General features: G+C 36.0%; 1 protein-coding gene across 5 annotated transcripts in view; it reads right to left on the reverse strand.

Annotated features, from left to right (window-relative positions):
- Positions 1-14086, reverse strand: part of CNTLN (centlein) — a 374623-nt gene that overhangs the window by 92245 nt on the left and 268292 nt on the right. For 4 of the 5 annotated variants that reach the window (XM_064381308.1, XM_012449977.3, XM_064381303.1 and 1 more), the window contains one exon: positions 2657-2837. In XM_064381308.1, the coding sequence (XP_064237378.1) occupies positions 2657-2837 (181 nt within the window). The remainder of the gene's footprint in view (positions 1-2656; positions 2838-14086) is intronic. The other variant, XM_012449978.3, reaches the window with a different exon arrangement.

Consider the following 14086-nt stretch of genomic DNA (forward strand, 5'->3'; position numbering starts at 1 on the left):
TATTACTGCTTGGTCGGGGCAGAACTTCAGGCTACCCAATAGGCATCTGCTGATACCATCATGGTTGGATAATAGAGGGGGACCTCATTGGTGTTCCCCACTTGGCTTCCACTGACATCATGGGGAGGGGGTGGGGAGCTTGTTAGGTATGAGTGATAATTAAATTCCCCATCTCTGCACTTGGCCTCTGAAATTATCTTGCTCAGAAGGGAAAGAGGCATTTCACTGCTGAATGGAGATAAATATCCAGGTTCCCTAGTGATCTCCAATGACATGGAAAGGAGAGAGTCAGTGGCTCTCAACCTTTCTGGCAGCAGGGACCAGCTTTGTAGAAGATAATTTTTGCATGGAAAGTGGTGGAGGGGGTAGGGGGGTGGAGATGGTTTCAGGATGAAACTGTTCTACCTCAGATCATCAGGCATTAGATTCTCATAAGGAGTGGCCACCTAGATCCCTTGCATGTGCAGTTCACAATAAGGCTCATGCTTGTATGAGAGTCTAATGCCTCCACTGATCTGACAGGAGGCAGAGCTCAGGCCAAAACACTGGCTCACCCACCTCTCACCTTCTGCTGTGTGACCCAGTTCCTAGCAGGCCACAACAGGTACCGGTCTGCAGCCCAGGGGTTGGAGACCTCAGGAGGGAGTCATTATCACTGGCTCCCTACTTGGTCTTCTCTGGCAACAACCTGATATTAGGAGGAGACGTGAAGAGTGCCTACTTATAGTCAGGTGAGAGTGAAAGTCTAGGTTCCCACTAGGCCTTTACAGATGAGACTGGAATAGGGTTACAATTTTTCTGTGGTGTTTGCCTAAAATAGGACAGTTACTATGTAAACTTTTCTGTCTTGCTAGGCTGGCCTCTTCCCAATTCTTTGGTTAAAATAATGGTTTTATCCAGGGCCTGTATTGTCTGACCTACTGGGGTTTCCTGTTGGGGGATACCAGGTATCCAGGCCAGGATATATGAAGCAAAATGAAAACCCAGAGAACTTACTACCATGTTGTTCCTTGAGTCCTGGGGTACCTAGCTGGTCTGCTGTCTCCTCTCCACCTTTCAGTGTCTTCTTGTTTTATATTAATTTAGGTTAACAGAGTCACTACCAAAGTCCCCAAAAAAAGTTTTTGTAGAACTTAAGCTGATTTTAAATTCATTTTGAAGAGTAAAGGACCAAGAAGAGACTCTTGATAAACAAGAAGGTGGGAAACTTGTTCTACTAGCAATCAACACTACTAAAATGTAACTAAGACAGCATGATACTAACACATTTACTGAAGGAATAGAAGAAAGAGCCTACAGAAATATCCATGTGTTTATGTACATTTGGTTTACAATAAAGATACCTTTGAATAAAGTAAGGAAAAGTTCATGACAAATATTAGGGAAAAAAATGGGAAACTTAATCCCTATCTTATGTCACATGCAAAAATCAATGCTGACATTGATGTGAAAATCAAAACAGTAAATCAGAAAAATATAGGGAAAGAACACAGAAGGTAGTATAGGATACATCTGAGTTGCAGTAAGGAATGCATTATACAGAAGACAAAATGTGCTATTAATAAACAAAAAAATTGATGTTTGGCCACATTAGAATTGAGATGTTATATTCTTCAGAAGACTCCAGTAAGATAGTAAAAAGGCACACCATGGAGTAGGAAAAGATACCTAATATAACCAACAAAAGACTCATAGATAGAGTATTTAAGAATTCCTAAGCCAGTAAGAAAAATACAGACAACTCATTTGTAAAATGGGCAGACCTGAAGAGGCAATTTACTAAAGAATACTAATGGCCAATAACTATGAGAAAGTACTCAATATTGTATTAGTAATCACAGAAACTTAAACTCACAATGATATACCTCAACATACACACAAAAGTAGCTGAAACGAGAAAAACTAAACTACCAAGTATCAATAAAGAGCAGCAAAAATTTTTATAAAATATATTTATCAATCAATCAGCAAGCATTTAGCATATAATTCTTGGTCTGAACTTTATTCTGGTAGTAACTAAAGGAGACCTTTCCTCCAACGTGCTGGCAAGATCTCAAAAAAAAAAAAGTTTTTGAATTATGCTTTAAAAGAATCTTACAGGTTAATTCAAAGACAACCCAATTTTTTACAACAAAATAAAACTGAACTTTCCTTAATTTTTCACTGATTTATACTAAATAGATAAACATTTGGTGCCTTGATGTATCAGTAGTAGGAATTACTGAGTAAGTTGTATTAGAACTTCAATTTTTCAAAATTTAAAATACATTGAGGGGTTAGAAATAAGTAATTTAAAGATTTAGTCAGACTAAATGACTTTATCATTGCAAAGGCTAATATTAAAAAAGAAGTTTCCTCACTTGGAATATTTCATATACCTGAAAACAATAATAAGCCTATTATCACTTTTTTGCTGAGATATAAATACCTTAAGATTCATATTTATAAGAATAGTATTTATTTCCATTTTCATCTGTGCAAAAGACTGTTACAAATAAGAACTTGAAAATTATTTAAAAGTGAATATTTTCACTGTATATTTCAAAGAAGACAACTTTTAAGCATTCAAATTAAATCAATAGTAAAATTTATTTACTTAAAAAGAATAAGACAAAATTTAAAACAGCATACAATTAAGTAAAATTGTGTCAGATACCTTTGAAGTCTTGCCATCCATATTTAAATATGTCTGTACTATTTCTTTTCCTTGTGTTTGGCTATCTTCTGCTGGATCACTTTCTTTCTGGTCTTTTTCATCTTCTGTAGGACTTATTTTCTGGGATGTTTCTACAATAATAGTTCCCAAAGATTGAGAGGTCTGTGCTTCAGAATCACTGCTTTTAGGAAAAAGTGGGGACATAAAACCCAAGAATAAAAGTTGTTACATGTACTTGTGTTAAGTTCAAGACAAAATAATGTTTTAGCATAGATTGTATATGAAGCTGCAAGTTTAATGTGGGCATTTACAGGTTCTCAATGTAAAAGGGAAAATCAGTCTAAATCTATTTTACAAAATTATAGAATCCCATCAGGAAAACAGATTATCTAACATCAAATCCCTACTAACATCATGTCTATAGTATTTCTACCAAGTGTTAACTCAGAAAGCATTTGCTGTAATGCTTCCAGGGTCGGAGCACGCACTACTTTCCCAACAAGGCCACAAAGGTTTAATATTTCCAATAAAGTTTTTCCTTCACCTGAAACAAAATTTCAATATCTGAATTTTTCACTGATTTATACTAAATAGATAAACATTTGGTGCCTTGATGTATCAGTAGTAGGAATTATTAAGTTGTATCAGAACTTTAATTTTTCAAAATTTCAATCTCTGAAATTTTGTTTCACCCATTGGTTCTAGTTTCTTTCACCCATTGATTCTAGTTCCATTTCTAGATTCTTTCACCCATTGATTCTAGTTCCATCTCTTATTGCCATTCATCATTCAACAAAATACTTGTTAAGCACCACCTATGGGCCCAGGCACTTTTCTGGGCATAAAGGCTAAGGTAGTAGTGAACAAAGCGGAAAAAAAATCCCTTCCCTCATGTGACCTTTATCCTGGAAAGAGTAGAGCGACGGGAAACAAGAAGTAGTAAAATACATAGTATGTTAATAGTGATGTGTTAAAGAGAAAAAAAATAAACAAAGGTAGGAGATAGAAGTATTGAGGTTGTGTGGAACATACAAGTAAGCCCCTTTACCAAATGAATGGGCCTTTTAACTATTTAGACATCATTACATGCTGCTTGAGACACCATGAAGAATAACATCCCGAGCTTGTTCAAATGTTCCTAACATATATGCTTATATGCTTTTGAGATGCTTTATTTCCCTGGTCAGACTTTTTTTTTTTTTGAGATGGAGTCTTACTCCATCACGCCCAGGCCAGAGTACAGTGGTGGCGATCTCGGTTCACTGCAACCTCCACCTCTTGGCTTCAAGCAATACTCCTGCCTCAGCCTCCCAAGTAGCTGGGATTACAGCTACCTGCCATCACATCCAGCTAATTTTTTGTATTTTTAGTAGAGACGGGGTTTCACCATGTTGGTCAGGCTGGTCTCAAACTCCTGACCTCAGGTAATCCGCCTGCCTTGGCCTTCCAAAGTGCTGGGATTACGGGGGTGAGCTATCACGCCCAGCCTCCCTGGTCAGTTTTGAATGTATTTCAGCTTATCATGATGGATCATCGTGTCCAGAATTCAGTTTCATATTCCTGGGACACTATGAGATGTACTGAGTAAAACTCTTTGTAGATGCAGACTAAAAGTGTGTAAGCTTTTCCGGCATGTACATCATACTACAGACTCAAATAAGATTTAACAAAACCACCTAAAGTATTTCTATGCAAACAACTATTAAAGCCACATATTTTTCCCATTGTACAGTGCAACTGGTATTTTATAGCCAAGTAAACTACCTGTAGATGTTTGTGTAACTATCATCCCAGTCTATTGAGATCTTTGGGGATCTTGATTCTATTGTGTGAAGTATTTTGCATCTCTTTCAATGTCATGTTAATCACAATTAGATAAACATGCTTTGATAGAATTCAGATGTTCTGTATTTACTGTTATCATATTTTAAAAGGTTATTGGTTAGTCTGATAAGAATTTCCCTTGAAGAATCCATACTGGCTTTGAGAAATTACTACTTCTTTTTAAAAAACATTCACAAACTATTCTTTTATAATGTCCTAGAACCTTATTTAGGATTTATTTCAAAAACACCAACTATAGAATTACCCTTCTTTGTGTTTTCTACTATCACTACTACACCTTCCTGTTTCCTATATTCTCATACCATTTGGCTTCTCCTTCAAAATACCGATAGCCATTGATCAAATCCTCAAGTTATGCTGATATACTAGAATTCATTATTTCTGAATCAGAATACTCTATTTGCTTACAAGTTCTACTATAATTGTTTACCTTTTTGTGTTCTATTCCTTTTTTTTTGCCAAAACTTGGCAGAAATTCAATATGTAATGCCCAAAATGGTATAAAAAGTATCATAAAAAGCAGCATATTTAGTAATAAGACTATTTAGTAAAAGCTCTCTTACTAAATATGCTTATTAAGAGAGCTTTTATTATTAATAAAAGCTCTCATTACTAAATATGCTTAATAAGAGAGCTTTTTACTAAATAGTCTTATTTAGTAAAAAAAAAGACTAAATAGTCTTATTTAGTAAAAAGCTCTCTTATTAAGAGCTTTTATTAATAAAAGCTCTCTTATTACTAAATATGCTTTATTAAGAAAGCTTTTTACTAAATAAGACTATTAATGAGAGCTTTTACTAAATAGTCTTATTACTAAATATGCTGCTTTTTATGATACTTTTTATACCATTTTGGGCATTACATATTGAATTTCTGCCAAGTTTTGGCAAAAAAAAGAAATATGCTTATTTAGTAGTAAGAGAGCCCTTGGTGGGGGGAGAGGGGCGGCAGGAGGGAGGTGTGTCTTAGTGATGGGGAAGAGTGACTTCCTTCTCTTTATAATTCTTGATTCATTGATTATTCAAAAAACATTTATTGAATGTCTACTATGCCCTATGTATGTGAAAGAATGGATGAACAAATTCTACAAATATCCCTGCCATCATGAAGTTTACAGTCTATCCACTAAGAAAACAATAAGCACAATAATTTTGAAATACGATGTAGTATGTTATAAATTATTAAGTGCCACTGGAAAAAAATGAGCAAGATAAGAGGAAGGAATCCAAATTATGGCAGGTAAAATGGCGGCAGGTTGAAATTTGAAGTAGATTGATCAGTAGTAATAATGAAGCAAGAATTTAGAGGAGAGGGATTTAGTTGTTTGGATATCTGGCTAAATACATTCCAGGCAGAAGACATTATCAAACTAAAATCCCTAAGACAGAAGTTCCTGCTTTTAAGAAGCAACAATCAATACAGTGTGGGTAGAACACAGTAAATATGGACTAAAGACAAGTTTGAAAGCAGAAAGGGTGTTTAGGAAAGTTCTTTTTGTATTTCAGGCAACTGATAATGATAGATATAAGGGGGATGACAACCAAAGTGATGAGAAAAGGCTAACTTCTGGACATTTTTCTAAAGAAATCCACCAAGATTCCCTGATAGGGTAGATAAATGAGGGACAGAAAGACTGGAATCAAGGACAATATCAAGCTTTTGCTCAGCACAACTGTAAATTTAGATAGTATTATCATTACTGAGAAAGAGTAAGATAGAAGCTGAAATAGGCTTGGTGGGGGTGGGAGTGGGAGGTGGGGAGGTGGATTAGTTAGGGTTTTTCTGGAGAAATAGAACCAACAGGATGTATGCATGTATGCATATATTTTCAGGAATTGGTTCATGGGATTATGGAGGCTGGGAAGTCCTAATCTACAGTATGGCCCAGTGTAGCCCAGACCTACTGGTGCAGCTTCAGTTCAAATGCCAGCAGGTGGAAACCCAGGAAAGCCAATTTTCCAGTTCTAGTGTGAAGTCTGGCAGGCTAGACACCCAGGAGAGCTGATGGTGCAGATTAAATCTGAAGGCAATTTTCTTGAAAAGTCCCTCTTGCTCACAGAGGTCATTCTTTTTATTCTATTCAGGCCTTCAACAGACTAAATGAGGTTCATCTCCATTCTGGAGGACAATGTGGCAGTGTGCTATATCCAAAGCTCACTGATTTAAATGTTAACCTCATCCCAAAACACACAAGTTGACACATAAAATTAACCAACAGCGGAGGCTACTGTCCCTATAACACTCAGTCTCTTTTCACAGTGTTGTGTGTGGTACTTGGTTCAGTAGGGAAGTTCTGGTTTTTTGGTGTAGACAGTTCATAGAAGAAACCCTTTTTCTGCATTCCAGACATTATAATGGTTCCTTGACATTCACTTGCAAATGGGATCCTACAGTGTCTTCTCTTAGTTTCTGTTGCCATTCTTATATTGTCCTGCTGTGTTTTCCAATCATTGTCTATTTAGGGACTTAATATTTGTCTTTTCTCAGGACACCAATTTTCTCTCTCTTGATACAATGCAAATCGTACAGCTGTTGACGGCTGTCCCTATCTGTTCATATTTTGGGTTTGTCACCAATTCTATTGTAGATGCTATCCTTGAGATTTTGGCTATGCCTTCCTATTTGTTTTGTTTATTTTGACGGGGGATTTGTGAAAATAAAAAATCTGCCACTGCTGCAGCCTCTTCCCAGCAGTAGTAGCTTTTTAAATAGAAAATAGTTGTCAACAGAAATCTGATGGCCTTATGTGTCTACATGTGGTTCTTGTCATGCTTGTCAGAGGTTCCACGTACCATCTCTGTCTGCTACAGATAGATTCATAATCTTTAGTTCACTAAGTCATCTGCTCAAGTCATTAATATTTCCTGTCCATAGCATTGCCCATTTTCTAATGGTGTGTCTTTTTCATGTTTTGCTTAAGTATACTTTCTAGAGATGCTCCAAAGTTATAAACAAGTAATCTTGTAATTTCTTATAATACTCGTAAAATTTTCATTGTTTCACTAAACCTCAAATCTAGGCTGAACACAGTGGCTTGCACCTGTAATCTAAACACTTTCTGAGGCCAAGACAAGAGGATCACTTGAGACCAGAAGTTCAAAACTAGTTTGGGCAATGTAGCAAGATCTCATCTCTAAAAAAAAATTTTAAAAATTAGCCAGGCATGGTGGCATGTAGTCTCAGCTCCTGTATGCCTGTAGTCTCAGGTCCTCAGGAGACTGAGGTTGAAGGTAGCTTGAGCCCAGGAGGTCGGGGATGCAGTGAGCCATGATTGTGCCACAGCATTCCAGCCTGGGAAGCAGAGCATGACTCTATGTCATTAAAAAAAATTCTCTATATGGACTTTGCTTTTACGTACTGTACCATATTAGGTAGTCAGACAATGAATATTGTTTAATGATTCAACAAATGTATTTATTCACTTATTCTTCACAGTCTACTATGTATATAGTCTGGTCTTCCATCAAAAACTTAACAACATGAAAGGAACTCTACTACTTCATCCTAAGATACTGTGTCAAGAGATTAACTACATGAAAAGTTCTATAGAATCTAGATCTACAGTAACCTGGGAATAAAATGCTAGGAACCCAAAGCAAGGTTGCTATTTTGGGAAAGTACAGACAAACCTATTTTTGATCAATTTAGTGGAAAACACAGTAGAATCAGGACTTCAATGAGGATAAAATGAATGCATAGGTCATTTAAAAATAGCAATATAAAAGTTTCCAAGATTAAAAACCTTTTCAATCATAAAACTAATCGTTCCACTAACTCTACTGAAAAAAAACTGGGTAGAATTAAAATCAGCTTGAGAAACAAATAATTTTAGCTGAAACAAGTTTATGAAGAGATGTCCATGGAACCTTTGTGTGTAGAATCTATAAACAGCAACAAAATGCAGGCCTAAAAAAGACCTGTACTCACAATTTGAAAAATAAATATTTGTTGTGTGAGATTATACTGTTTCATTGCAGAATTTTTCATATTCTTGACCATAATTGGGGATGAATGACTTAATTAACATATATATTTCACACATATATAAAAATACACTGAGGATGGGGTAAGGCATGCTCTTATAAATACTATTCAACTATGGAAAATAAATATTAATATGCGATAATCATATAATATAGTGTTTTACATGTACTAAATTATAGATATACATACAAAGTTCTGTGTTTTTCAATATCCAAGTAACTCTTATATTTTAGACCATAAAAATCTATATTTTGGATAGCCAAAGAAAATAATTCCTTATAATAGTTAACATACAGTATTGAACATGTTTTAGGTACTATTTTAACGTTCTATCCTATTTCTTTCTCACAGTGTATCTATGAATATGATCCTATCAATATACCTATTTTATGGGTGATGAAATTGAGGCACAGACAGGTTAAATAGCATGCCTATGGTCACACAGCTAGAGGATGTTAGAGTTAGGATTTGAATGAAAGCAGTTTGGTCACAGATTCCATGTTCCTAATCCCTAAGATACACTCTAAATAATGGGAGAGTTGTGTTGGGGAGAAAAAAATAGGTTTCTTTTATCCAACTTATGTTCTTGACCGAGACACTGTAAAAAATGCAGATTAAGAGAAAAGCAAATGAAATTCTTTAATATAAGTTGTACATGACAAGGGAGGCTTCATAAGGAAATGAGGACCTGAAGAAATGGTTACATCTGAGGTTTGATGAAAAATAGGAATTCATGGAAAATGTGGTAAGATAAGAGTATGAGCTAAGTATAGTAAACTAGGGGACACTTAGCATGGCTGTTCATTCAGATTCATCCTGGGGTTCCTCTGTCTTTTGACATAAGGATGTTCCTTTACTCTAGTATAAAGAAGCCACCTCTCATATGAAGATCTTACAATCTGTTTCAGGGAGAAGGTCACAGAGTTCTTCTAGCACCTGCAATTTTTCAAATTCCTTCAGCTATATTTTGGGAGTAGTATGTCCTGAACCCCATCAGGTGTTATCATCTGTTTATAAAAGGTGATAATGTGAATGAATATACTGCTTTATAAAATGGAAGAAAGATGGAAAGGGCTTTAGGACTAAGGTTGAAAACTTTAAAAAAATGCCATATTCCTGAAGCAAAAAGAAAAAGAAAAGTCAAAGACTATCAGTTTCTTGTAAAATAATTTTGAATGAGAATAAAACGCACAAGCAGGGAGAGACATGAAGTCAGACAGGCTAAACACATAGAATCACGAAAGTTTATGTTGTGTTTGGAAAATGTGACCAAGCAATTAAAGAAATAACTTAGATAGGAGAAAATGGAATTAGAAAGTATAACTGTAGGGATGAAAACAAATGTTTTTCCCTCTACCTTTCTAAGTTCTCATTTGAGACTCCTGTAACAGAAGACATTAACAAAGGAAAAACAAGTTTATTAACATGTGTATCATACATATAATACATGGGACTATCTGGAAGTGAGTAACTCAAAGAGGTGGCTTAGAACTCCAGTTTATATAGCATCTTCAACAAAGAAAATAAATATTTAAAGAAGTGATAAAGCAAAGGAAAAGGACTTGAGCCCTAAGGGGCAGCAAATTGTAGGAAGGCAAATACATGGAAAACTAATGGTAGATGAAGGCTAGTTGGTAAAATTTGTTACGTAGATTTCTCTGGTGCTATCTCCAGGCTCATTAAGGTCTCAAGTTGTCTCCAGTGATTAGCTTTTATCCCTTTTTGGCAGAGAGGGAAGAAGGTATGCCTTTGTAAATGTATCCACTGCTTTTAGGGGGAGAGAAGAGAGCTTTTCTTGTATCTGCTTTTTCTGAACTGACTTCAGTTTGAAATAATCCTTATGCCAAAACTACATACTTTGGCATGGCTTGTTCTGCAACCCTTTATAATCTACTCAATAAATTCTTCCCTCTCTGCTTCTGAAACGATGCCTCAAAAAGTTAAAGAAACTAATGATTAACAGAAATTCTTGAGTTTGCAGGATGGCAGATTAAAAAAGAAACAACTTACTGAAACTCCCTCTGCTTATGAGATAAAAACATCTAGCTGAAATCAGTTGGAACCAACATGGTCGACTGGAGTCTGCACAGAATGAGCTTGCTGACGTCACAGCCTGAAATTCCACTGCATGTTTCATACTATCCCAGAATTGCACATGCAACCTATGAGTTAGCATGAAGAGATAACTGCATCTTTGTATCCTTAAGGACTTTGCAGATCTCCCCTTTCCTTCCACCAATCACCTATTAATCTCAGCATCTCCCCTCCCCGTATCACTTTCTGAAAATACTGCTTTGAAGCCAGCCTGGGGAGACAGATTTGAGCTTGACACTCCTGTCTCCTTGTGAGTCAACTTACAATACAAAGCTTTTCTTTTCTCAAAAACTCAATGTCATAGTATTGACTTCTAACATAAGGCAAAGAGCCCCTTTTATTTAATAACACTACAAACTTCACTTCTCTCTCTTTAATTTGCTTGGAATATTGAAATTCTGTTTTTCTTCTTGAAAGAATAAACAAACCCTCCTGATAAAACCCATCACTGAAAAGGCATGCTCTTGTAAATAACTATTCAACTATGAGAAATAAATATGAATAAGGTGATAGTCATACAATATAGTATTATACATATATACACATGAAGTTGTTTTTTTCAATATCCAAGTAACTCTTACATTTTATATATACACATGAAGTTGTTTTTTTCAATATCCAAGTAACTCTTACATTTTATACTATAAAAATCTAAAAGAAAGAATCTTCTGAAGTCCCTAAAGCTCTCTTGCAAGAATTTCTAGCTGTTTCAGAATTCTTTGCAGCTAAGGGACTCTTGAAGGCATTCTGTCAGGCAGGAAATGTAACGCTAATCATAGTATAAAATTGAGTTTTACTGCTAAATAACATAAATGGCAGTTCTATATTTTAAGAGATATTGTATGGTATGTCTCTCAAAATATGTGACCTTGTGCACATGCACTAATGTCAGAGGTATTTGAAACAGAGCAACTCCATCTTGAATAGAGACTGGGTAAAATAAGGCGAGATCTGCCAGGAGGCATTCCCAGTAAGTTAGGCAATCTAAGTCACAGGATAAGATAGGAGGTCAGCACAAGATATAGGTCATAAAGACCTTGCTGATGAAACAGCCTGCAGTAAAGAAGCCAGATAAAACCCATCAAAACCAAGACAGTGATCAGAGTGACCCCTGGTCGTTCTCACTGCTAAGCTCCCACCAGTGCCATGACAGTTTACAAATGCCATGGCAACATCAGGAAGTTACCCTACGTGGTCTAAAAAGGGGATACATGAATAATCCATCCCTTCTTTAGCATATAGTCAAGAAATAACCATAACGATGGGCAACCAGCAACCCTCAGGTGCTGTTCTGCCTATGGAGTAGCCATTCTTTTATTCCTTTACTTTCTTAATAAATTTGCTTTCATTTTATTCTATGGGCTTGCCTCAAATTCTTTCTTGTGAGAAATCAAGAACCCTCTCTTGGGGTCTGAATTGGGACCCATTTCTGGTAACAGTAATATAATAAAATTAAAAGAGTATATTAGTATATTCCCTGTTGCTTATTTATTCATACATACATATTTGCACATAAGTGAATGGCACCACTTTATTATGAATAGTGTGGTAGTACCAAGCGGTTAAGATAGTATAGTAGCTAGCACTAGAATTTCCTTGAAGATATAGACAAGTGCTTAGTGGGTGTGAAATAAGTTTTTATCTCTAATTGCTATGAGGGAAGAAAGAAGAACCTGGGTAACATGGAAATAAAAATGCAGATTTGGTCCTTTGGCCTTTCCTTCGTTATGTTTTTTGAGTTTCTTTAACTGCCTGAGGACAAGGGACTTGAGTAGATGATGTTTAAAAACAGTGTTTTTCGAACTTGTCTGCACACTGGATTCAAGAGGGAAACTTCAAAAATTGCTTAGGCCTGTATCCTACTCCAAGCATTATAATTTAATTGGTCTGGGGTGCAACCTAACCTTTGGAATTTTTATAAGACCTCCAGGTGCTCTAATATGCAAACAAGTTTGGGAACCACATTTTAAGATAATTTTCAGTTCTATGTCTGTGATTAGAAAAACTACCCAGAGGGATCCCAAATCCAAAACAGAATCACTATTAGGAATTTAAAAACAAAACAAAATAAAAAACTAGGGAAAATCAAAGGACATATGTCATTATAGAACAAGGCAGAATTTTTAAAATTATGGCAAATTGGGCAATTTGTTAGCAATTACGGCAACACTGAACTTCTCTACTGTCTAGATGTAAAAAAGAGGTATTCTATCATTCATTTGTCTCGGTGGTTTTGTTACAGGAAAGGAGTCCTTATCCAGACCCCAAGAGAGGGTTCCTGGATCTCACACAAGAATTCAGGGCAAGTCAGCAGTGCAAAGTGAAAGCAAGTTTTTTAAGAAAGTAAAGGAATAAAAGAATGGCTACTCCATAAACAGAGTAGCCCCAAGGGCTGCTGATGCCCATTTTTATGGTTATTTCTTGATGATATGCTAAACTAGAGGTAGATAATTCACACCTCCCCTTTTCAGACCACATAGGGTAACTTCTTGATGTTGCCATGGTATTTATAAACTGTCATGGCGCTGGTGCGAGTATAGTAGCAAAGACAACCAGAGGTCTCTCTTGTGGCCATCTTGGTTTTGGTGGGTTTTAGCACGCTCCTTTACTACAACCTGTTTTATCAGCAAGGTCTTTATGACCTGTGTTTTGTACTAACCTCCTATATTATCCTGTGACTTAGAATGCCTTAACTGTCTGGGAATGCAGCCCAGTAGGTTTCAGCCTCATTTTACCCAGCTCCTATTTAAGACAGAGTTGCTTTGGTTCACATGCCTCTGACAGTTTTACTGATATGTTTCAAGTGCATATATGAATGTATAGCCAGGGGTAAGAGAAAGAAGTATTACAGACTTTTAGTATCCTCCTGTTGCTGTTCACTAGGGTTATGTATCTTAAGACTAGGAATCTGTAGAGCCATAACTTTAAAGAACTAAATTTTAACCACCATTCAATTAAAGTTAGTACAATGACTTTGCATAATACATTACACTGTACATAAAGTTAGTACAATGACTTTGCATAATACATCAAATAATTAGTGAAGATGGTTCTTAATTTAAAGGATGTTAAACAGCTTGTAGACATCTGGTAACAAGCTGAAATGGGTCATTCAAAATTTATCTAACTAAATTAAGGGGGAAAATTGTTTCTCCTCCCAGGTTGGCATGTCACAAGATAACTAAACCGACTTAGTAGGCTTGCCTGGGAATCCTTAGCTGTCAGTGGTGAATATGCAAAGGGCCAGCAAATTAAATCAACCTGCCAAACTGTCAATTTCAAGCCTCATGACTGCATGAAAATAGCATCACTGGAAGAAATCAAGCATTGCCTTCTTTTGGATTTCCTGGCACCTATTCAAATACTCATGCAGTTGTGGCTAATTTTGCATGCAAATTTCAGTCAATAAGCTCAGAACAAGACCTCCCAAGATATTTCAAAGGATCTGACAGTATTTTTTCTGAATACCAAATCGACAGTACTTGAAATTCAATCTCCATTTGCTAG

This window comes from Aotus nancymaae, unplaced genomic scaffold (genome assembly GCF_030222135.1).
Source record: "Aotus nancymaae isolate 86718 unplaced genomic scaffold, 86718_ANA_hifiasm-v0.15.2.pri h1tg000003l, whole genome shotgun sequence".
NCBI classification, from domain to species: domain Eukaryota; kingdom Metazoa; phylum Chordata; class Mammalia; order Primates; family Aotidae; genus Aotus; species Aotus nancymaae.